Genomic DNA, 24355 nt, shown 5'->3' with positions numbered 1-24355 from the left:
GATCCAGCTGGAAGGGCCTTGCATGAAACCTTCCGTACTGCAGAGCCTCGTAAGAGGCTACCATCTTCCCCAGAAGGCGAATGCATAGATGCACCGATATCCGGGTTGGTTTTAGAACATCCCGCACCATTGACTTTATTACCAATGCCTTTTCCAATGGAAGGAATACCTTCTGTTCCTCTGTATCCAGTATCAACCCCAGGAACGGAAGCCTCCGTGTCGGGTCTAGGTGAGATTTTGGCAGGTTCAGAATCCACCCGTGATCCTGGATAAGTTGCATTGAGAGGGCAATGTTGTCCAACAACCTCTCCATGGATGGTGCTTTCATCAGCAAAACGTCCAGGTACGGTATTATGTTCAATCCTTGCTTGCGGAGGAGAAACATAATTTCTGCCATTACCTTGGTGAACACCCTCGGTGCCGTGGAGAGGCCAAATGGCAGTGCCTGGAACTGGTAGTGACAGTCCTGTAATGCAAACCTTAGATAAGCCTGATGAGGCGGCCAAATTGGGATATGAAGGTACGCATCCTTGATATCCAGAGACACTAGGAATTTCCCTTCTTCCAGTTTAAAATGGGTCCTACCGAACCGTCAGGTTTCGGTACCACAAACAGGTTTGAATAAGAACCTTTGTTTTGCAGTTGAAGAGGAACTGGAACAATGACCTCAGACTGTACCAGTCTTTGAATCGCTGCCTGTAAAGCCATACTCGCTTCTGGAGAAGCTGGTAAGCCTGATTTGAAGAATCTGTGAGGTGGGAGTTCCTGAAACTCCAGTCTGTAACCCTGGGATATAAGATCTTTGACCCAGGGATCCTGGCCCGATGTTGCCCATATGTGACTGAAATAACTTAGTCGTGCTCCCACCTGTCTGTCTTCCAGGCAGTGTGGTCCACCGTCATGCAGAAGGCAGTGAGGAAGCAGAACCGGAGGTCTGTTCCTGTGAACCAGCAGTTGCTGGTTTCCTGGGATTACCTCTATTAACTTTAAAGGCCCTAGAAGAACCATTGGTTTTGTTTTTAAACTTCGGTGTCCGAAAAGGACTGCAGAGTAGGGGCAGTGTAGGATTTTCTAGCCGGGGTAGCTGTGGAAGGAAGGTATGTAGACTTACCCGCCGTAGCCTTGGATATCCACATATCCAGTTCATCTCCAAAAAGGGCTTCACCTGCGAAAAGGTAGACATTCCACTCCTTTCCTGGAATCCGCATCCGCAGTCCACTGGCGTAGCCACAAGCCCCTGCGTGCTGCCACTACCATAGCAGTGGTGCATGTATTGAGTAAACCAAATTCTCCCCCATAAAGCCAGCAGAATCCTGTTTATGCTGTAAGAGTAAATTATTTCCTCCCTGAATAAGGAATCTAACCCGTCAATTAGATTGTGAAATAGAAATGTAACAAAATACAGTGGCGCTCAATCTGAACCATAAAAGGCAAATAAATAAATAATCACCCTTATGATAATCCTCAATGTGGATCAGTTCCTAAATAAGGGGAAATAATCCATACAATGTTTCGATTTCTTCCTTTGGCTCTATTCGAAAATAAGATCTAATAAAACAAGAAAAAACTGTGCCCACTCAGCATCAAAACTCAGTTTGAAGCAGAGTGTGTTGACGGCACAGAGGACAAATGATCGTGCAATACCGCAAGTAGGAGAAGGATTATTTTATTAATAAACCATTACACTCACAATGACGAAGTGTATAAAAGCATTTCATCAATCCATCCTAAAATAATTTCCCAGATCCAGATAGCCAGTTTAAGGATGTGTTCCTGGTTTTCACAAAAACCTGAGAAAACAGAAACCTGTGCCCACTGCTTTAAAGCAATATGTAGTGGATACACAGAGGGAAAATAATAGTGCAATACCTTCTATATGAAAAGGATTTTTTATTTACAACACTGCACTCACAATGTAAAAAATGAATAAAAGCATATAATACATCACTCCACACAGAGTCCTCTCTGGTCTGAAGGGAGAATCTCCAGGGCTCCCACGATGGAAAAAGGGAATTGACACAGCCCGGGTAAGAGTGTCAGCCGCCGGTGATCTCCACAACAGAACCGTCCTGGACTCACGAACCACACTGTGCTTAACACGTTTCGGATCCTCCTTGATCCTTCATCAGAAGCATGTGTGGTCACTCAAATATCCCCATTTTTATACCCAGAGTTAATCACAAATAATTACAATCCATAATCGAATCTCGCGCCGCCGTAACTGGAACCGGAAGTCCTTGCGTTCCGCTATGCGTTCCACACTCCTCACGCATATGCGGAAGTATCCAATTCCATCGCACAGCAGAGTGGTCATGACCGGAACCGGAAGTTCTTGCGTACCAATATGCGTTCCACAATATCTCAATGGGGAAATAAATTTTACTGCGTTTCATTCGACCGGATATATATTCATTGATATATTCCAATACTTAGAATAATGTAATCCACCAAAAACTCCAATTTGTATGTAGATTCTTAGTGGTCCCAAAATATCCAATAAAAATATACCCTCAAAAGAAGAAAAAAGCAGTATCAATATTCAAAAGGTGATATAAAATTCATTAATTAAAAACTCATTTAAAAAAAACATTTTCTTTAAAAAAAAATTATTATAGAAATTTATTTTAAAAAACAAGACACTTCAAAATCGGTATTTAAACCATTCGGAGTAAGGGTTTTAAGGGAATGGATCCACCTCATTTAAGACTTTGAAAGGCGGGAATCCATATACCTTGTTCTCCATTTTGGCAATATTTGTTGAATCCCACAAAATCTCTTAATGTGACATTCTTTAGACCCATGTATAACTTTAAAATGTGCAGGTACTGAATGAGTTAACAACCCCTTACGGATATTATAGATGTGTTCGGCTAAACGCACCTTTAAGCTTCTTGTGGTCTTTCCTATATAATGCAGACCACAAGTGCACTCCATTAAATAAATAATATTCTTTGAATGACATGTAATAAATTCCCGTATGGGATAAACTATTCCATTAACTGTGAAACTTTTCATAACCCTATCTTCTGATGGTACGGTCCTGCACATAAGGCAGGTACCGCATCTATGGAAACCTAAAGTGCGAATGCTTTGTCTTGTTTCACTTTCAATTGAACTTCTAACCAAATGGGACTTAATAGATGGTGCCTTTTTATATATAAAAAACGTTTTTTCTGGTAAATCCTTACCGATTACTGGATCTTGTTTAAGTATTTTCCAGTTATTTGAAAATATCGTTTCTATAACCTTAAAATCAGAACTAAACTGACTAATAAAAGCCCATTCATATTTATTTGGTTCCTTTTTGTTCACTTTTTCTTTCTTTCTCAATAAATCACTTCTTTCCATTTTATTTACTCTATCTTCTGTTTTTATTAAAGCATCCTCCGTGTATCCTTTACATTTAAATCTTTCAGTAACAGTTGCCATTTGTTCCTTACATATATTTATATCTGAACAATTCCTTTTTATACGGACATATTGGCTGAATGGAATTCCATCCAGCCAACTGGAATGATGTTGACTTGATCTCTCTATATATCCATTCACATCCGTCTCTTTTCTATGAGTTTTTGTTTTTATCTGTCCATCCTCAATATAAATATTTAGATCTAAGAAAAAAATGTTTCCTTACTCTTGTTAAACGTTAATTTTATATTGTAAGGATTAGTGTTTAATGAATTGCAAAAATAATCCAGATCTTCCATATTTCCTGCCTTTCTCAATAAATCATACAGTATTATTTGACTTGAGACAATACTTATCCTCCTTATCAATTATTAACCCAGCGTTACATAATATTATCAATAAATCTATGCCACAGGGCCAGGTCTGCCCCCAGTTGTCCCCCTTGTGTGTAAACACTAATTTCTTCCCAGAAGGACATATATAAATTAGCATAACTGGGGCCAAACCTGGTCCCCATGGCAGTACCAATCAATTGCAAATAAAAAGATCCATCAAAACAAAAATAGTTGTTTTTCAAAATGAAACTGATACCTTCTAGAATGAACAATTTCAAATCCTCCCCCAAATCACTTTTATTGAGAAAATGGGAAACTGCAAGCAAACCCTGATCATGATCTATAATTGTGTATAACGTGCTAACGTCTGCACTACACAGGGTATAATTGTCATTCCATTGGATATTACTTAGCTTCCTTAATATATCCCCTGTATCTTTAATGTATGGCGTGCCTCCACCCAAGCGTATATTCCCTGGCTTGCTTGGGAAAGCCGTCCCTTAGTAGTATAAGGGGTGGTTATATAGGGATAATCACTTGTGTCACAAGACACTATGGAATTCCAGTTCTAAATAGAGACTTTAAATTTCTCACCTTTTCTTTTCTTCCACAGATTTATTGATTTATGGTCTTCTCCTCTTCTTTTACAGGATTCCCAAATACACCCCACCAGCTAAAACAGGTAAGTCATTTTATTGGTACTCAAATACTCAAACATTCTGGGTTAATCTTTTCGGGTTATATTATATTTATGTATATATTATAACTTTCTCAAGTAATACACTCACTTACATCTATTTAACACTAAATATGCATGCAACACAAAAAAAATATATAACCCACAGATGGTATTTCTGTGGACCCGGGTTTTCTCAAAATTTTACACTATACTCTCTGCGCAGGATACCCCTATGTATAACACTACTTGGTGACTAAACTTAATCACTCTATATTGTGTCAATATCCAATATCTGAGTGGACACCTGGGGGTTAGTGGTTTATTTAGTGTCAGTTACTCTCCATCCAGGTATATTTACACCACTTATATAGAGGAGATGTATGATGTGAAATCTTCTTTCCTCTCTGTTTATAAATACTTGTAGAGTGTATGATCAGGACTCCTAACCAAGGGGACTTTAACAATTATAAATTCCAGCCTCTAATATGTATACGAATCTCAGTTAAAAGCTCCTTGGATATCCTGTCAATGTAGATGGGGGGTTATCTCGTCATCCTATAAACATCCGTTAGAGGTGTCTTCCCCAATTAAATACGTGATGAAGGTAGCATTTGCATATGCTATCTCCGGGATACTGACCTACTATAATCTGATCGGATAAGATAAGTAATTTATCCAAAGGAATGGGATTTCCTGCTAAATTTTATATTTCACTTTCCAAGTAACTATGGGGTCAGCGTTAATCGAAGTCTATCCAATCTCACCCCCACCTTCACCGTCGATTACCACAAGGTCCGGGGATTTACCTGGTGTCACACTATTCTCCGGCAGTATAGGTACGTATGCTGAACATCATATCTCCTTTTGGGTTTATTTTCTGAGTACTTATCCAATTTACTTGAGTGCACTTTTATTTAATCTGTACTAGAAGTCTCTTCTCCCATTATATGAAAACTAATCCTCTTCTTATTACTCCGCTCTGGTTGTAGATTCCTCTAATATCTGCGGCCCAAAGTCTTTTAACAGAAGTCTCAGTACATATAATTAAGATATATATATATATTTTGAAATATATATTGCTGTAGTGAAGTTAATGAGGGAAGGCCAGAAATGTTTATACTTCTCAGTAAATATATATATAATATGAGTAAGGGAATTAATAATACTTATATTAGAGGGTTATTCTCGTTTATGCTGCTCCTCCTAATGTCAGTTATACCCCAAGTGCAAGCACTAATATATATATCAGACTGGCTCTGTGCTGCTAGTTGGAGTAAGGTTCAAAGTACATACATCATGAGGATATTTAGCATATTCCCTGGTCAAGTGAGCCACTTTAAGGTAATATTGGTAATTAGGATACCCGGGTACACAGTGCTCCTCCTCTCCCATCCATAAAGGGAAGTAGATGTTGAGGGACAGACTAACTGCCTATGGTATTCAGGTGCCGCCTTCCGTAGCTACGGACTTCCCCTCACTACCATCAGCCTCTCAGGCCCAGCTGTATCCCCGTTATCTGAGAGAGTATCACTGGGATGATTGGCAGTACTTCACAATCGCTGGGTTACTCTGGCGCCTGGAAGTTACTTAGATGCCGGTGGGTACTGGTTTATCGCTATTTCAGCTCACCCGGCTCTCCTTCCACTTCGGGTCCGGCACTCCCTCTCCAACGCACACCTTCCGCACGTCACCGGACCTCTGTACCTCCGTCCTGCGAGCCGCCGCAGCTTCCCGCTGTTTCCTGACTACAGCGGCCGGGCGCAGCGTTATCCAAGGGGTAGACGAAGGCAATCGGAGATCACCGGCCGTCGATCACTGAAGCCAGGTATTCGATCCTCTCTCCCGCCGCGCACTTCAGCTCCTGCTTCTCTCTCCTCAGCCGTTCGTCAGCCCCCCTGCCGAGCGGCTCGTCCTGCTCTCCCCCTCAGCGGCTCGTGAGCCCCCCCCTGCTGAGCGGCTCGTGCGGCCGCGTTATCCATTTGTCCATTCCCCTTCCTTCTTCCACAGCGCAAGGGCTTCCAGAACAGTCCATTAATTCCCCTTGGGCTATCCAATTCACATCAGTACCTAAATGTCTATAATAAACTATATTATACTTTACACATTAACATACAGTATTATTTGACTTGAGACAATACTTATCCTCCTTATCAATTATTAACCCAGCGTTACATTCTCCCCCTGGTGATTGGCACTTATGAAAGGAGTGAAAATCAACATAAAGTTAATAACAATACTTATTCATCTATAATTTACACCCACTATAACCAAAATATGGCCATGACCCTATCAAACTAGGATGTATTAACAAGGGGACTTCAGTGGGAGTGCCTAACTGTTCATAAGTTAAAATTCTTGGGGGTTTCCGAACTCTTTGAGGTCGAGGTGACATATGTAGTCCATCCGACACTACATCTACTCCGCCTGGGGTATCATGTAACAATTCAGAGTCGTCTCTTATTTCCCAACTTTCATCGGTAACTTCCCTTGTAGGGTTTTTATCAATAGCTTCGGAGTATTGATAAGTCAGATCTGCAACAATGTCTTCATGTAAACAGTCTTGGTCTTTATAAAAACATCCTGAGGCATATTCATCATTAATGTCCCTATTCTCAGATTGCATTACATCTCCATTACCCTGATCGATGTTTATCGCTGTGGAACCACCCCTCTCACTCCTAGGACTTTCACATCCAATATCCTCCCCCCACCATATATCTTGGCTAATGGGGAGCAAATGCTGCCGATGATACGTTACATGGGGCCCCTGTCCATTTTCAGGGGCCAGTTGGTACACTGGAAGATCAGAAAGTTGGTTTACAATAATATGGGGTTTGGATCTCCAGCGATTTGTCATTTTCTGTCTTCGTGGGGCTCCTAACATTCGGATTAGCACTCTATCCCCTGGGAACAGTCTGTTTTCTTTTACATGACTATCGTACCTGTTTTTATTCCTTTCCCCAATATGTTCAGCTGAGGATTGAGCCAAATTATAAGCATCTCTTAACTGCTGTTGTAATCGCTTTACATATTGATGATGTGAAGATATCTTAGGGGAATTTACTTGCGTCCCCAGACATACATCGATAGGCAGTCTAGCCTCTCGGCCGAACATAAGGAAATAGGGAGTATACCCCGTAGAATCATTCTGAGTACAATTGTAGGCATGAACCAACGAAGAGACACACTGTTTCCATCGCCATTTCATCTTATCATTTAAAGTTCCCAACATATTTAATAGTGTACGATTAAACCGTTCCGGTTGGGGGTCGCCTTGAGGATGATATGGAGTTGTTCGCGATTTTTTTATCCCACAACATCTACATAATTCCTGAATAAGATCACTTTCGAAACATCGACCTTGATCAGAGTGTATCCGAGCAGGCAACCCATAATGTTGAAAAAATCTCTCCCAAAGGGTTTTGGCGACTGTAACTGCTTTCTGATTCGGAGTCACATAGGCTTGCGCATAGCGCGTAAAATGATCTGTGATTACCAGTATGTTCCCTTCCTGTCCTCCTGGTCCTTCCAATGAAAGAAAGTCAATACAAATTAAATCCATGGGCCCAGAGCTATGAATATTGACCAGAGGGGCAACTTTCTTAGGTAAAGTCTTTCGAAGAATACACTTCCCACATGTCCTACAGTACTGGTCAATATCCCTACTCATAAAGGGCCAAAAGAATCGTTCCGATATCAGACCTTGAGTCTTCTCATATCCGAGATGACCATGCCGGTCATGCAGCTCCATCATCACCAATGACTGATATTTACAGGGTAGTACTATCTGCCACTTATCCCGACCATCTCTCCTTTGGCTGTGCCGGTAGATTATACCTTCCCTGATGCACAATCTTTTTGATTGTTGAAAAAGTACTCGAGATTTTGTGGACAGGGTCCTATAATTTATAGAATATTGAGGGTTTTCCAACCATTGAATGATAGGTAATATATCAGGGTCGGCCCTCTGATCCTGCGCCAATTGTTGGGTCGTAATAGTTTCCAATCCATCCATTTGAGACCTTGTTACCCTCTGGTACTGGGGTGGTATGGCCTTATCGGAGGCCCCAATCATCCGGATAGCTGCCACAGGTATATATCCAGTGCTATTGACCTGATGGCAGAGTCCTTGGACGCCTGCAGCTGGAACTTCGATCCACTCATTGCTGTCCACCTTTTCTGTTGGATGGGGCATTCTGGACAATGCATCTGCATCCTGATTGGTGAGTCCTGGTCGATATTTGATGGTAAATTTGTAGTTATTTAAAGCGGCCAGCCACCTATGACCAGTTGCATCTAGTTTTGCTGTAGACTGAATATATGTCAAGGGATTATTGTCAGTCTGTACTAAAAATTCTACTCCATATAAATAGTCGTGAAACTTTTCAGTGACTGCCCATTTGAGAGCTAGAAACTCTAATTTATGTACAGGATAATTTTTTTCACTATGAGATAATCCACGACTTACATATGCAATTGGTCTTAGTTGATTATCCTGGAGTTGATATAATACTCCCCCAAGTCCCTCAAAGGAGGCATCAATATGGATCTCATAAGGGAGTTCTGGATTCGCATATGCCAGCACCGGAGAGTTGGTTAGACTGTCTTTTAGTTGACGAAAAGCATCTTCGCAGTGTTCGTCCCATCTTATTTCAAAGGACTCTTTGGGCTTCAAATACTTGGTCTCAGGGTTAATAGAAGAACGTGACATTTTCCTAGTGGGTAAATAGCCTCGGGTCAGATCAGTTAAGGGACGTGCAATCTTAGAATATTGCGGCACAAATTTTCTGTAATAGCCGCAAAATCCAAGAAAGGATCTCAGATCTCGGAGGTTATCAGGTCGTGGCCAGTTCTTTACAGTCTCCACCTTAGCAGGATCAGTAGCCACTCCTTGCCTACTAACGATATGACCAAGATACTTTACTGATGACCGACAGAGTTGGCATTTTTCAAGAGAGAGCTTTAATCCTCTGGCAATTAATCGATCCAATACTTTGAGTAGGCGCTGGTTGTGTTCATCAAGGGTTCTTCCAAACACTATGATGTCATCCAGGTATACTAGCACTTCCCTGTAACACATATCCCCTATTGTTTTTTCCATGGTCCTCTGAAATGTAGCTGGAGCATCAGTTATCCCCTGGGGCATCTTGAGAAACTCAAAGAACCCAATGGGGCAAATGAAGGCAGTTTTATATCTATCATTAGCGCTCATCGGTATTTGATAATATCCACTCCTTAGATCTAATACAGAGAACCACCGACTACCCTGCAGACAATCAAGGGCTTCATCAACTTTTGGGACGGTATATTGGTCTGGCACAGTGCGGTTGTTAAGGGTGCGATAGTCGATGCATAATCTGATTTCACCGTTCTTTTTACGAGCTACCACTATGGGAGACGCATATTGGCTCTCAGAGTCTGCGATCACATTATTTTCAAGCAGTCCTCGGAGATGCTTCCTCACGTCCTCAAAATCAGCTGGTGCCAGACGTCTTGATCTTTCTCGGAAAGGGGTGTCATTGTTTAATCTGATGTGATGTTCAACCCCGATAGCCGTACCTAAATCCCATTCACTCTTGGAGAATGCAGATTCTCGCTGTAGTAATTGTTCCATGAGAAGTTGTTTATTATCCTGGTCAATATCACTTCCAGTAAAACAAGATTCTAACTCCGACTTTGAAAAGGGTCTTACTCCCCCATTAGGTAAGTTTACCTCATTTTCTCCTGCCACCGCCTTTCCTTCAACCCTTTGACTTCGGCATTGACTGTTGAAACCTACAGACTCTTGCTGCTCACCTTCAATAGTCTCCTGTTCTTGCTTCTCACACCATTGTATAAGGTTCTGGTACATATTTGTATTGGTGCCCACGATAACTGGTAATTTCCCATTGTCCCCAGGGGAATCAGGACATACTAGTGCTACTAATGGAACGGTTTTGTTAGGGGAACTCAATCCAGGGTCAAAGGTGATCTGGGTAACTACATATCCCAGATATGGATAACGCTGTTCGCTCAAGCCCCATATAGTCAAACCACTAAGGGGTTGAATGGGAACCTCAGACAGATGTTGGTTATACCAGGTTTCGAATATTATGGACACTTGGGATCCGCTGTCCATCAAGATAGTACAATCGTGCCCGTTGATCATAGCCTTAGTTATAGGTGCATGTCCCATTAAACTATCGGGAACAGTGTTGGACCATTGGGCACTCCCCATAGCTCTAACTTGTATTATTGGGGAGTCTGTGCGGGGTTCACAGAACTCCCGTTGGAGTTTCCCCCATCAGATGCCCTTCTTCTCTCATTACTGTTACTTCCCCTCCTCTCAGATCCCCTTAGGGAGCATTCGAATGATCTATGTCCAAACTGCCCACAACTGTAGCACTCGTAGGCATTTCTAAAGTCACTTCTTCTATCTCCTCTTCCTAACCCCAACAGTCTATTGGGGGCTCGTTGTTGACTAGTTTGCATCTCTATAAGCTGGTCTATTTTCTTGTTCTGTTCTTCTATCATCCTCAATAATCTTTCATCCACAGGAAGGGGATCAGCAATAGGTACTACAACTTTAACTTTTTTTATAGACTTATCCCGGTTTTCCATTTGGACTTCTTCTAATTTGACCTCTCTGACTAAATCGTTCAATGTGGGGGGTCGAGTTGGAGTCATAGTACAACGAAGTTTTTGAGCTATCGGACTGTTGGTAAGAGCCCCTTTCAAGATTTGTCTTAATCTCCTTTCATCCACTAAGTCTGCTGTAAGTCCTCCTTTGTCTACTATTTTATATATTAACCGGTCCACTCTATAGATGAATTGGGTTAATGTCTCTCCATAATTTTGATAAGTGCTGTTCAGTCTGGCCAGCAAATCTCCCACATCTTCCAAAGTTCCAAAGGAGAAATCTAAAGCCTCAATATATTCCCTTAAAGTGGCATTGGGGTTGCTCCTCCGGGTCGCTTGTATCACCCTCATAGCAGGCCCACGCAGACTCTCCACCACTCTCTGCTTTCTTATATGCTCCGGGCATTGCCATTCCTCCGAATGTTGTATGGCAGCCTCCCTCCACATATCATATGTTTCTTCCCCTGCAGGTATAGGAATAATTCCAGAGAATATCCTCAATCTACGATATCCTCCTTCAAAGTGCCATCTCTCCAGATGGCTAACCACTTTATCTACTACAGCTTCCACCTTTGGTTCTGAGCTGGAATGCTGTCTAGATGCAGCATCGGGTTCATCACGAATCATATAGGAACCAGTAGAATTAACACCAGTGAGAGGTTCTCCTGCCCCTTGATCTTCTCCTTGGGTGGCCTCTTCCTCTTCTGACCTTTGTCCTTCTGGCCACAGTATCTGGATTTTCCTCCCTGATCCACGTTCCAATATGATCATACCGGGAAATAACGTCCTGTCCAATACTTCCTTACCACTGAGGAGCATAGCTGACACTTCTCCATTCTGTAACCTCCATTTATCCACAATACATAGATAACTTATCCCATATACTTGTCCCATGACTTTCAATACATCTTCTTCCTTGACGGTGGAAAGATTCCCAACCAAACTCAGACTATAGTTAACATTCACTCCTTTCTCTTGGCACCAACGGGTGATATCTTCACACGTAACCTTCTCCATCACGACACTATCTTCTTACCGGTAGTTAGTCAACAGAAGACGCTGGTATAATGGAATCTCAGCAGTGCCTCCAAATGTAGCCCTATCTCATTAGTGGCGTGCCTCCACCCAAGCGTATATTCCCTGGCTTGCTTGGGAAAGCCGTCCCTTAGTAGTATAAGGGGTGGTTATATAGGGATAATCACTTGTGTCACAAGACACTATGGAATTCCAGTTCTAAATAGAGACTTTAAATTTCTCACCTTTTCTTTTCTTCCACAGATTTATTGATTTATGGTCTTCTCCTCTTCTTTTACAGGATTCCCAAATACACCCCACCAGCTAAAACAGGTAAGTCATTTTATTGGTACTCAAATACTCAAACATTCTGGGTTAAACTTTTCGGGTTATATTATATTTATGTATATATTATAACTTTCTCAAGTAATACACTCACTTACATCTATTTAACACTAAATATGCATGCAACACAAAAAAAATATATAACCCACAGATGGTATTTCTGTGGACCCGGGTTTTCTCAAAATTTTACACTATACTCTCTGCGCAGGATACCCCTATGTATAACACTACTTGGTGACTAAACTTAATCACTCTATATTGTGTCAATATCCAATATCTGAGTGGACACCTGGGGGTTAGTGGTTTATTTAGTGTCAGTTACTCTCCATCCAGGTATATTTACACCACTTATATAGAGGGGATGTATGATGTGAAATCTTCTTTCCTCTCTGTTTATAAATACTTGTAGAGTGTATGATCAGGACTCCTAACCAAGGGGACTTTAACAATTATAAATTCCAGCCTCTAATATGTATACGAATCTCAGTTAAAAGCTCCTTGGATATCCTGTCAATGTAGATGGGGGGTTATCTCGTCATCCTATAAACATCCGTTAGAGGTGTCTTCCCCAATTAAATACGTGATGAAGGTAGCATTTGCATATGCTATCTCCGGGATACTGACCTACTATAATCTGATCGGATAAGATAAGTAATTTATCCAAAGGAATGGGATTTCCTGCTAAATTTTATATTTCACTTTCCAAGTAACTATGGGGTCAGCGTTAATCGAAGTCTATCCAATCTCACCCCCACCTTCACCGTCGATTACCACAAGGTCCGGGGATTTACCTGGTGTCACACTATTCTCCGGCAGTATAGGTACGTATGCTGAACATCATATCTCCTTTTGGGTTTATTTTCTGAGTACTTATCCAATTTACTTGAGTGCACTTTTATTTAATCTGTACTAGAAGTCTCTTCTCCCATTATATGAAAACTAATCCTCTTCTTATTACTCCGCTCTGGTTGTAGATTCCTCTAATATCTGCGGCCCAAAGTCTTTTAACAGAAGTCTCAGTACATATAATTAAGATATATATATTTTGAAATATATATCGCTGTAGTGAAGTTAATGAGGGAAGGCCAGAAATGTTTATACTTCTCAGTAAATATATATATAATATGAGTAAGGGAATTAATAATACTTATATTAGAGGGTTATTCTAGTTTATGCTGCTCCTCCTAATGTCAGTTATACCCCAAGTGCAAGCACTAATATATATATCAGACTGGCTCTGTGCTGCTAGTTGGAGTAAGGTTCAAAGTACATACATCATGAGGATATTTAGCATATTCCCTGGTCAAGTGAGCCACTTTAAGGTAATATTGGTAATTAGGATACCCGGGTACACAGTGCTCCTCCTCTCCCATCCATAAAGGGAAGTAGATGTTGAGGGACAGACTAACTGCCTATGGTATTCAGGTGCCGCCTTCCGTAGCTACGGACTTCCCCTCACTACCATCAGCCTCTCAGGCCCAGCTGTATCCCCGTTATCTGAGAGAGTATCACTGGGATGATTGGCAGTACTTCACAATCGCTGGGTTACTCTGGCGCCTGGAAGTTACTTAGATGCCGGTGGGTACTGGTTTATCGCTATTTCAGCTCACCCGGCTCTCCTTCCACTTCGGGTCCGGCACTCCCTCTCCAACGCACACCTTCCGCACGTCACCGGACCTCTGTACCTCCGTCCTGCGAGCCGCCGCAGCTTCCCGCTGTTTCCTGACTACAGCGGCCGGGCGCAGCGTTATCCAAGGGGTAGACGAAGGCAATCGGAGATCACCGGCCGTCGATCACTGAAGCCAGGTATTCGATCCTCTCTCCCGCCGCGCACTTCAGCTCCTGCTTCTCTCTCCTCAGCCGTTCGTCAGCCCCCCTGCCGAGCGGCTCGTCCTGCTCTCCCCCTCAGCGGCTCGTGAGCCCCCCCCTGCTGAGCGGCTCGTGCGGCCGCGTTATCCATTTGTCCATTCCCCTTCCTTCTTCCACAGCGCAAGGGCTTCCAGAACAGTCCATTAATTCCCCTTGGGCTATCCAATTCACATCAGTACCTAAATGTCTATAATAAACTATATTATACTTTACACATTAACATACAGTATTATTTGACTTGAGACAATACTTATCCTCCTTATCAATTATTAACCCAGCGTTACATAATATTATCAATAAATCTATGCCACAGGGCCAGGTCTGCCCCCAGTTGTCCCCCTTGTGTGTAAACACTAATTTCTTCCCAGAAGGACATATATAAATTAGCATAACTGGGGCCAAACCTGGTCCCCATGGCAGTACCAATCAATTGCAAATAAAAAGATCCATCAAAACAAAAATAGTTGTTTTTCAAAATGAAACTGATACCTTCTAGAATGAACAATTTCAAATCCTCCCCCAAATCACTTTTATTGAGAAAATGGGAGACTGCAAGCAAACCCTGATCATGATCTATAATTGTGTATAACGTGCTAACGTCTGCACTACACAGGGTATAATTGTCATTCCATTGGATATTACTTAGCTTCCTTAATATATCCCCTGTATCTTTAATGTATGCCTTAGTGGTGCTCACAATGGGCTGCAAATAGAAATCTATGAATGCAGATAGGTTGCTTGTCAAACTATTGCAGCCTGAGATTATGGGTCTACCCGGGGGGTCGGTCTGTCTCTTGTGGATCTTCGGGAGTGTGTAAATCGTCGGAATTGATGGTTCAATAATATTTAAATATTCAAATTCTTTCTTAGTTATGATACCTTTTTCCTGTGCCTTTGACGTTAGTTCCTTCAAAGATTTAGCAATCCTTGATGTCGGATCTCCTTTTAATTTCTTATAGGTACCACCACTATGTAGTTGCTTATATGTACCTTCAATATAATTATCCCGATCCACAAGAACCACACCTCCCCCCTTGTCTGCAGGTTTGATTATTAATTCATTATTATCCTTAAGTGCTTTCATAGCTTCATATTCTTTCTTCATTAGATTAAGTTTTTTCTTTCTTCCATTGCTTTCTTTTAGGGCTAATTCAGTCTCTTCAGTTACTAATTTTGAAAAACACTCTATCTGACTACCCTTACAGTATGTTGGATAGACAGTTGATGCAGGTTTGAATTTTGATCTCTCTCCATCACTATTTGAGGTCTCAAGTTCTTCTTTTTTATTTTTAAAAAACTTTTTCACCGTCAACTTCCTCGTGAACTTTTGTATGTCCACAAAGAGATCAAACCGTCAATTAGATTACCTGACCATTTTGCAATGGCCCGACAGATCCATGCATAAACTATAGTGTGTCCCTGGGCCACCCCCACAGCTGTATACAGGGATTTGAGAGAGGTCCCAATCTTGCGGTCAGGTGAGTCCTTTACGGAGGTTTCGCCTGGGAAAGGTAAAATAATTTTACGTGACAATCTAGATACAGATGCGTCTACGATCGTGATATTCTCATTTCTTCTTATCCTCCTGAGGGAAAGGGAAGGAAATGAGCAACCTCTTATGGGTCTGAAACTTTTTCACTGGATTTACCCAAGTTACTTCAGTTCAAACAGAGAATATTTTACTCTTTTGATGCAGGATTTCTTCTGCTGAGGATTTCTTCCTTCATTAAAATAAGATTCCTCCTTGTCTCTGACACCTTATCAGGAATCTGCAATATATCTCTAATTGCTTCTATCAGAGCTTGCACCCCCTGAGCTAGAGCTGCATCCACCCCCCCCCCCCCCTTATCTCCACCTCACTGTCCCCTGCATCTGAGGCATCGTCATCAGTGTCAGCCTGCAAGATATGGGCCAGAGAACGCATTAGTGGACCAATGGTAAGGGTTTGAGGCACTGGTGTGGGAGCTGAATCTCTATTCATCAGGTCATCCACAGACTTTCTTCAGTATTGCGTCTCATTAAGGGATAATTTATTTGAATATTATGAATCATCCCCTTTATGGAATCCAACCTGCAGGGTCAGACCCACTAAACTGTGAATGTGTACTGACTGAGTACAGTGTAATGATCCCCCAGGGGAAGAGTAACACTCAGTTGTGCATTTAGACAATGTAATGTGGAAACACACACACGTTAAGCACAATTAACCAACAGAGCCCTCTAGGGAGACACAGAGTTATGAGGAAACCAGCCACACAGCGCCCCATTAGCTACTAATAATCTCAGATGGGTGCCGACTAAAGGGACCTCCACATTTAACGATCCGCTGCCGAGCTGCCCGACGGCGAATACGGACGACGGGTGACCCGGTGGCGGGGGGGCAGTGACGGGGGGAGTGAAGTTTCTTCACTCCCCCTGTCACGCGGCTCCATAGAAGTGCAGGCAAATATGGACGAGATCGTCCATATTGGACTGTATGCACAGCCGACGGGGCACCAGCGATGAACAAGCGTGGGGCCGCATATTGTTCATCGCTTGTGCCTCCACACTCAAAGATATGAACGGTATCTCGTTCATTAATGAACGAGATCGTTCATATCTTTGAGTGATATCGGCCAGTGTGTAGGGCCTATAAGTACCCTTAACAGGGTATTATTACTTATCATACTGCTCTCCCCTTTGGTGGATGAGCTGTGCTTCCCTGCAAGCATTTCCAGCATGAGCTGCAGAGACACAATGGTGTCGGTGAGCAGCTGAATCTCCTCATAGTGAAGCCCCGCCCCCTGTAATGGCGCAAGGCTTCCTGCATTTTTTATACTGGCCCTGAGGTAAAAATTGTCTAACCAAGTGACTAATCCCTTGTTAGAACTGTGTGGCCAGGTGTGGGTATCATAGGTGGCTCAGCGCGCCCCTCACAGCGGGACCCGCCATATCGTGTGTCCTCCTGAGCCTCCCCAGAACGCAGCCTGCACTCAGAGCTGTGCTCCTATCCTAGTGCCGCCATTCCCACCAGCGACCCGCTAACCGGGACGCCAGCACCGTACTCACCACTCTTCTGTCTTCATGCTCTGTTAGGGGGTGGTGGCGTGCTGCGGGAGGGTACACTGTGCCATGGTGTGGCTTGCGAATGGCTCCCTCAGGAGTTCAGTGTCCTGTCAGCAGAGAAATAGGACCATTAACTCTAAAGAAATTGGGCCGTTCTCCCCCCTAAGTGCCACGAAGCAGGCAGGCTGTTGCCTAAACAGCCCTGACTGAAAGTAACAAACACTGAAATAAAAGCAGAAAACTCTTCAGGAGCTCTCCAAAGCGTGACCGGCTCCTCCGGGCACATTTTCTAAACTGAGTCTGGTAGCAGGGGCATAGAGGGAGGAGCCAGCCCACACTATTGATTTCTTAAAGTGCCCATGGCTCCAAGTGGACCCGTCTATACCCCATGGTACTAATGTGGACCCCAGTATCCTCTAGGACGTAAGAGAAAATATTGATTTCACATAAAATATTAAGTAAACATACTGTATCTTGATTGTGCACGATATAAGTGTATACAGTACAACAGCTTATAGATGAACACAAGCTGCAGTCTCCCAAAAATATTAATAATAATAACACTAAGAAAGTGTAATAATGCTGTAAAAATTCAACAACTCACTCTGTCACATCACCATCCAATCACACACTAACCTGCTACATAGACTGTGTGACTGTGCTGCACTCACTCTGTTACCGCACCATCCAATCACACACTAACCTGCTGCATAGACTGTGACTGCACTCACTCTGTGACATCACAATACGATCACACACTAACCTGCTGCATAGACTGTGTGACTGTGCTGCACTCACTCTATTACCTCACCATCCAATCACACACTAACCTGCTACATAGACTGTGACTGCACTCACTCTGACATCACAATACGATCACACACTAACCTGCTACATAGACTGTGTGACTGCGCTGCACTTACTCTGTGACATCACCATCCAATCACACACTAACCTGCTACATAGACTGTGTGACTGTGATGTGCTCACTCTGTGACATCACCATCCAATCACACACTAACCTGCTACATAGACTGTGTGACTGTGCTGTGCTCACTCTGTTACCGCACCATCCAATCACACACTAACCTGCTACATAGACTGTGTGACTGCGCTGCACTTACTCTGTGACATCACCATCCAATCACACACTAACCTGCTACATAGACTGTATGACTGTGCTGTGCTCACTCTGTTACCGCACCATCCAATCACACACTAACCTGCTACATAGACTGTGTGGCTGCGCTGTGCTCACTCTGTGACATCACCATCCAATCACACACTAACCTGCTACATAGACTGTGTGGCTGTACTGTGCTCACTCTGTGACATTACCATCCAATCACACACTAACCTGCTACATAGACTGTGTTGCTGTGCTGTGCTCACTCTGTTACCTCACCATCCAATCACACACTAACCTGCTACATAGACTGTGTGACTGCGATGCACTTACTCTGTGACATCACCATCCAATCACACACTAACCTGCTACATAGTCTGTGACTGCGCTGCTCTCAATCTGTGACATTAGCATCCAATCACACACTAACCTGCTACATAGACTGTGTGGCTGTGCTGCGCTCACTCTGTTAACTCACCATCCGGTAGCATCTAGTTTCCCTTCATGGAGAGGACTTTTCCCATAAGCCCATGGGTCCATGTCACAAACTATTTGGAATAGTAACCTGTGGCGAGCGTCCAATCAGAGGCGTATCTACCTATTGGCCAGGATGGCACTCGCCAGGGGCGCCAGCCTAGGAGGGGCGCCACCCAACGGTGCCATCCGCGGCCAGGAGGTAGATACGCTTCGCATCTTTGTTCCACCTTTCCCTGGCATTTCCTCACCCGTCCCAACATCAGCCATGGTAGGCAACAGATGGAGCCACTGTAAGGCGCTGGGGTCCGGCACCGCATCGCATTTCAATAAAGAAACACTGCATAAACTACAGCTCCCAGCAGCCCTTGCTGCCGGAGCTCACGGAAGCTCGGAGCTGTAGTTTATGCAGTGTTTATTGTAATGCGGCGTGGTCCCGGCAGAGCTGGATTAAGGGGGACACTGGGGTCAAGTAACCCTGGACCCCCAGCTGATAGGGCCCCCCGCCACCCGCAGCGGATCAGATCTTTATTACCGATCCGAACCGCAGCATTGCACCAGCACACCAGCAGCCACAATGTGTATATATATATATATATACACACACTCACAGGCAGCGGCACTTGCGGACATCACAAGAAGGATCACGAAGACTACAAGAAGCCGTTCCACAATTTTGGTTTATTTTACTGTTCCTGATGAAGGCTGTATACTGTAAACCCGAAACTGTTGAACGGCTTCTTGTGGTCTTGTATCTTCTTGTGAGGTCCATGGGCTCTTTTGTTTATTCTATAAATATACCTTGCGATTTGGAAGGCACCTGGCAATACTGCTGTGATTTTACTATATATATATATATATATATATATATATATATATATATATATATATATATATAAATAACATAGCGGACACACTAAAATTACATAGCGGACACAGTAAATTGACATAGCGGACACACTAAATTGACATAGCGGACACACTAAATGGTTTTTTTTCAACAGTATTTACTAGAGAGGACCCAATTCAGGGACTAACATATAATCTCAATAATGAGAATATCCCACTGATAGGTACTTATTTAAGCGAGGAAGTAGTCTGTGACCGATTAAAACATTTAAAGATTAATAGGTCACCAGGTCCGATGGTATTCACCCAAGGGTTCTAATGGAGCTTCATTCTGAACTTGCAAAACCGCTATTTTTGATCTTTAAGGATTCAGTAATATCAGGTATGGTTCCCAAAGACTGGCGTATAGCGGAAGTAGTGCCTATATTCAAAAAGGGAAGTAAAGCTGAACCAGGTAATTATAGACCAGTTAGTCTTACATCTATAGTGGGGAAAGTATTGGAAGGTATTCTAAGAGATAGTATTCAGAAGTTCCTTGAAGTCAATAAGGTCATTAAAAGGAATCAACATGGGTTTATGAAGGACAGATCCTGTCAAACCAACTTACTTGGCTTTTATGAAACAGTAAGCGCAAACCTAGATCAGGGTAAAGAGGTGGATGTAATCTTTTTAGATTTTGCCAAAGCGTTCGATACTGTACCACACATGAGACTTATCTACAAGCTACAAGAATCAGGGCTAGGAAGCACAATATGCACTTGGGTCAAAAACTGGTTAGAGAATAGGGAGCAGCGCGTTGTGGTTTATGGATCTTTCTCAACTTGGACTGAAGTGCCAAGTGGTGTGCCGCAAGGCTCAGTATTAGGACCGCTATTGTTCAATATTTTCATTAACGACCTAACAGAAGGTCTAGAGAGCATGGTGTCAATTTTTGCAGATTATACCAAATTGTGTAAAGTTATAAATGCGGAGGGGGATGCTGAATCACTTCAGAATGACTTAGTTAAATTAGAAGCTTGGGCAGCGAAATTGAGAATGCGCTTCAATACAGACAAGTGTAAGGTAATGCACTGTGGTAACAAGAACAAAAATAACACCTACCTACTAAATGGGGATCAATTAGGGGATTCTGTACTGGAAAAGGACTTAGATGTCCTCATAGATACCAAACTAAGCAGTAGTACCCAAAGTAGGACTGCAGCAAAGAAGGCTAATAAGATATTAGCATGCATAAAATGGGGAATTGATGCTAGGGACGAGAGTATTATACTCCCGTTATATAAATCACTTGTGAGGCCACACCTTGAATACTGTGTACAATTCTGGGCACCTTACTGCAAAAAGGATATCCTGGAGATAGAAAAGGTTCAAAGGCGGGCGACCAAACTAATTAAGGGTATGGAGACGCTGGAATATGAGGAAAGGCTTGCAAGACTAGGCATGTTTACACTGGAAAAGAGGAGATTAAGAGGGGACATGATCAACATTTACAAATATATAAGGGGACAATATACAGATCTTGTGCAGGACCTGTTTTTGGTTAGATCAACACAGAGAACTCGTGGACACTCACTCAGGTTAGAGGAGAGGAGATTCCACACAATACAGCGTAAAGGCTTTTTTACGGTAAGGACGATACGTGTTTGGAATTCTCTGCCTGAGGGAGTTGTAATGGCCAACTCAGTCAACATCTTTAAGAATGGGTTAGATAAATTCCTAATGGATAAGGATATCCAGGGTTATGGGGCATAGTCACGCACTATGGTTATTATAAAAAAGAGGGGTTAATCGGAACGGCAGTCCGCAACTTCAGTCAAAATTTTATACAAAATAATCGTGCATAGGAGACCACAAATAGGTTGAACCCGATGGACAATTGTCTTTTTTCAACCTTAGATAATATGTTACTATGTTACTATGTATGTATATATTTAAAATGCCAGGATGTCCTCCGAGATTAGTACTATCAATAGGAGGCACTCAACCGGCTTTTAAATTAGTGTAAATCTGCACCAGGGCCCCCCATAACCTTAATTCGGCTCTGGGAGCCAGACCACGGCGCCTTACAGCGGCTCCAGCTGCTGCCTGTCGTGGCTGTTGCCGGGGCGGGTGAGGAACTGCCAGGGGAAGGGGGAACAAAGGTGCTGCCTCTACAACTAATAATATAAATATAATGTATATATATGTATATGTGTATGTATATGTATATGATGAGTGTGTGTGTGTGTGTGTATATATATATATATACACACGTAGTTACACGCCCTTTCCCTATATCAGGTATACCCCTGCGTCCAATGGTGCATAGAGAAAACGAAATAACCTCAAACGAACGGAGAAAACATTTAGGTGCTGTCACTTCCTAGTCCTGATCACGAAGAGAACATAGACACAACCCTCACCATCCTATCACACACTAACCTGCTACATACACTTTAATGGTGTGCACACACGGTGAGATTTTTTCTTACGATTTTGACTATATAGTCATAATTGTAAGAAAAGAGTACAGATCGCAAAGTGAAAGTCACCTTGCAATCCCGATGCGCGGTCCCGCGCGGTCGGCATCACAAGCATAGATAGACTGTGCAGGCAAGTCAATTTTGACTATCTCTGGGCATGCCCCCTTAGTGACAAAACGGGGGCGCGGCTCGTGATTGCGGGCCCTCCCACGAAGCCACGCCCCTTTTCTTAGGCCACATCCCCCTTTCGGGAGCGCGCGCGGCAGTCCCTCTTTAGAAAAAAGAAAAGTTGGGAGGTATGCAGATATAACATGTGCAGAGATAGTTAGATTTGGATGTGGTGTGTTAATACTGAGATCTAAATTGCAGTGCAAAAATAAAGCAGCCAGTATTTACCCTGCACAGAAACAAAATAACCCACCCAAATATATCTCTGCAAATGTTATATCTGCCCCTCCTTCAGTGCACATGGGCCCTCATTCCGAGTTGATCGCTCGCTAGCTAGTTTTATCAGCCGTGCAAACACATAGTCGCCGGCCACGGGGGAGTGTATTTTAGCATAGCAGGAGTGCGAACGCCTGTGCAGCAGAGCGCCTGCAAACACATTTTGTGCAGAACAAGACCAGCCCTGTAGTTACTTATTCAGTGCAATTATTGCTGCGACGAGTGACGCGGTAATGACGTCAGATACCCGCCCTGCAAACGCCCGGCCACGCCTGCGTTTTTCCAAACACTCCCAGAAAGTGGTCAGTTTCCACCCAGAAACTCCCACTTCCTGTCAATCTCCCTGCGTTCGGCAGTGCGACTCAAAGCTTCGCTAGAACCTGTGCAAAACCACGTCGCTCGTTGTACCTGTATGGCGCGCGTGCGCATTGCGGTGCATACGTATGCGCAGATTAGCCCCGTTTTGCCATGATCGCTGCGCTGCGAAAATCCGTAGCGAGCAAACAACTCGGAATGAGGGCCATGGTTTTGTCCAACTGCTAACAAATTTGCTGCTGCAATCAACTCTGAATTACCTCCTTAGTCCCTGTCGCATAGTGAGAATCGGGGTTAGCCCAAATCTCACCATGTGTACACACCTTTACTGCACTGCACTTACTCTGTGACATCACCATCCAATCACACACTAACCTGCTACATAGACTGACTGCACTGCACTCACTCTGTGACATCACCATCCAATCACACACTAACCTGCTACATAGACTGTGACTGCACTGCACTTACTCTGTGACATTACCATCCGATCACACACTAACCTACTACATAGACTGTGACTGCACTGCACTTACTCTGTGACATCACCATCCGATCACACACTAACCTGCTACATAGACTGTGACTGCACTGCACTTACTCTGTGACATCACCATCCGATCACACACTAACCTGCTACATCACCATCCGATCACACACTAACCTGCTACATAGACTGTGACTGCACTGCACTTACTCTGTGACATCACCATCCGATCACACACAAACCTGCTACATAGACTGTGACTGCACTGCACTTACTCTGTGACATCACCATCCGATCACACACTAACCTACTACATAGACTGTGACTGCACTGCACTTACTCTGTGACATCACCATCCGATCACACACTAACCTGCTACATCACCATCCGATCACACACTAACCTGCTACATAGACTGTGACTGCACTGCACTTACTCTGTGACATCACCATCCGATCACACACTAACCTGCTACATCACCATCCGATCACACACTAACCTGCTACATAGACTGTGACTGCACTGCACTTACTCTGTGACATCACCATCCGATCACACACTAACCTGCTACATAGACTCAAGGACAGTGGAGCACAGGATCAAATTTTGTCATCTGGTCCATCATTCCTATGGGCAGCCCTGTATATCACCATTTGACCATAGACTACATAGCCCTATGTGACTGTCACACTTGCCTACTTTTGATAAAGCTTTTCCAGGAGTTTGTAAAAGTAACGCCTACCAGCGCGGACGTGTCCTGCTACATCTAAGGGTCGTGTCATAAAAAGGACATTAGGGCCTAATTCAGAGCCCGATTCAGACCTGACCAGGTGATTATCGAACTACTGCGCATGCATATGCACCGCAATGTGCAGGCGCGTCGCC

The 24355-nt window shown here is 43.3% G+C and overlaps 1 protein-coding gene and 2 long non-coding RNA genes across 3 annotated transcripts in view; all 3 read right to left on the bottom strand.

The window, feature by feature from the left end:
• LOC134947954 (uncharacterized) overlaps positions 1-4412 on the bottom strand; it is a 171398-nt gene extending 166986 nt beyond the window's left edge. The window contains exon 1 of the long non-coding RNA XR_010182879.1: positions 4338-4412. This is a non-coding gene — a long non-coding RNA (uncharacterized LOC134947954). The remainder of the gene's footprint in view (positions 1-4337) is intronic.
• A 6241-nt stretch (positions 4413-10653) lies between these two features.
• On the bottom strand, positions 10654-12057 carry LOC134949946 (paraneoplastic antigen Ma2-like). Its single transcript, XM_063938630.1, has one exon. The coding sequence runs from the start codon at positions 12055-12057 to the stop codon at positions 10654-10656; it is 1404 nt and encodes a 467-aa protein (XP_063794700.1).
• Positions 12058-12294: 237 nt separating this feature from the next.
• Positions 12295-24355, bottom strand: part of LOC134949568 (uncharacterized) — a 105541-nt gene continuing 93480 nt past the window's right edge. Inside the window, exons 2-3 of the long non-coding RNA XR_010183179.1 lie at positions 17317-17420; positions 12295-12378 (exon numbers count right to left, since the gene is read on the bottom strand). This is a non-coding gene — a long non-coding RNA (uncharacterized LOC134949568). The remainder of the gene's footprint in view (positions 12379-17316; positions 17421-24355) is intronic.

Source organism: Pseudophryne corroboree, chromosome 8 (assembly GCF_028390025.1).
Source record: "Pseudophryne corroboree isolate aPseCor3 chromosome 8, aPseCor3.hap2, whole genome shotgun sequence".
Lineage (NCBI taxonomy): Eukaryota > Metazoa > Chordata > Amphibia > Anura > Myobatrachidae > Pseudophryne > Pseudophryne corroboree.
Note: the sequence above shows the minus strand (reverse complement) of the source record. Positions and strands in the feature narration are given on the sequence as shown.

What these genes read in the sequence shown, in the direction of transcription:
- LOC134949946 (XM_063938630.1), bottom strand. Translation starts at nt 12,057, where the DNA reads ATGGAGAAGGTTACGTGTGAAGATATCACCCGTTGGTGCCAAGAGAAA.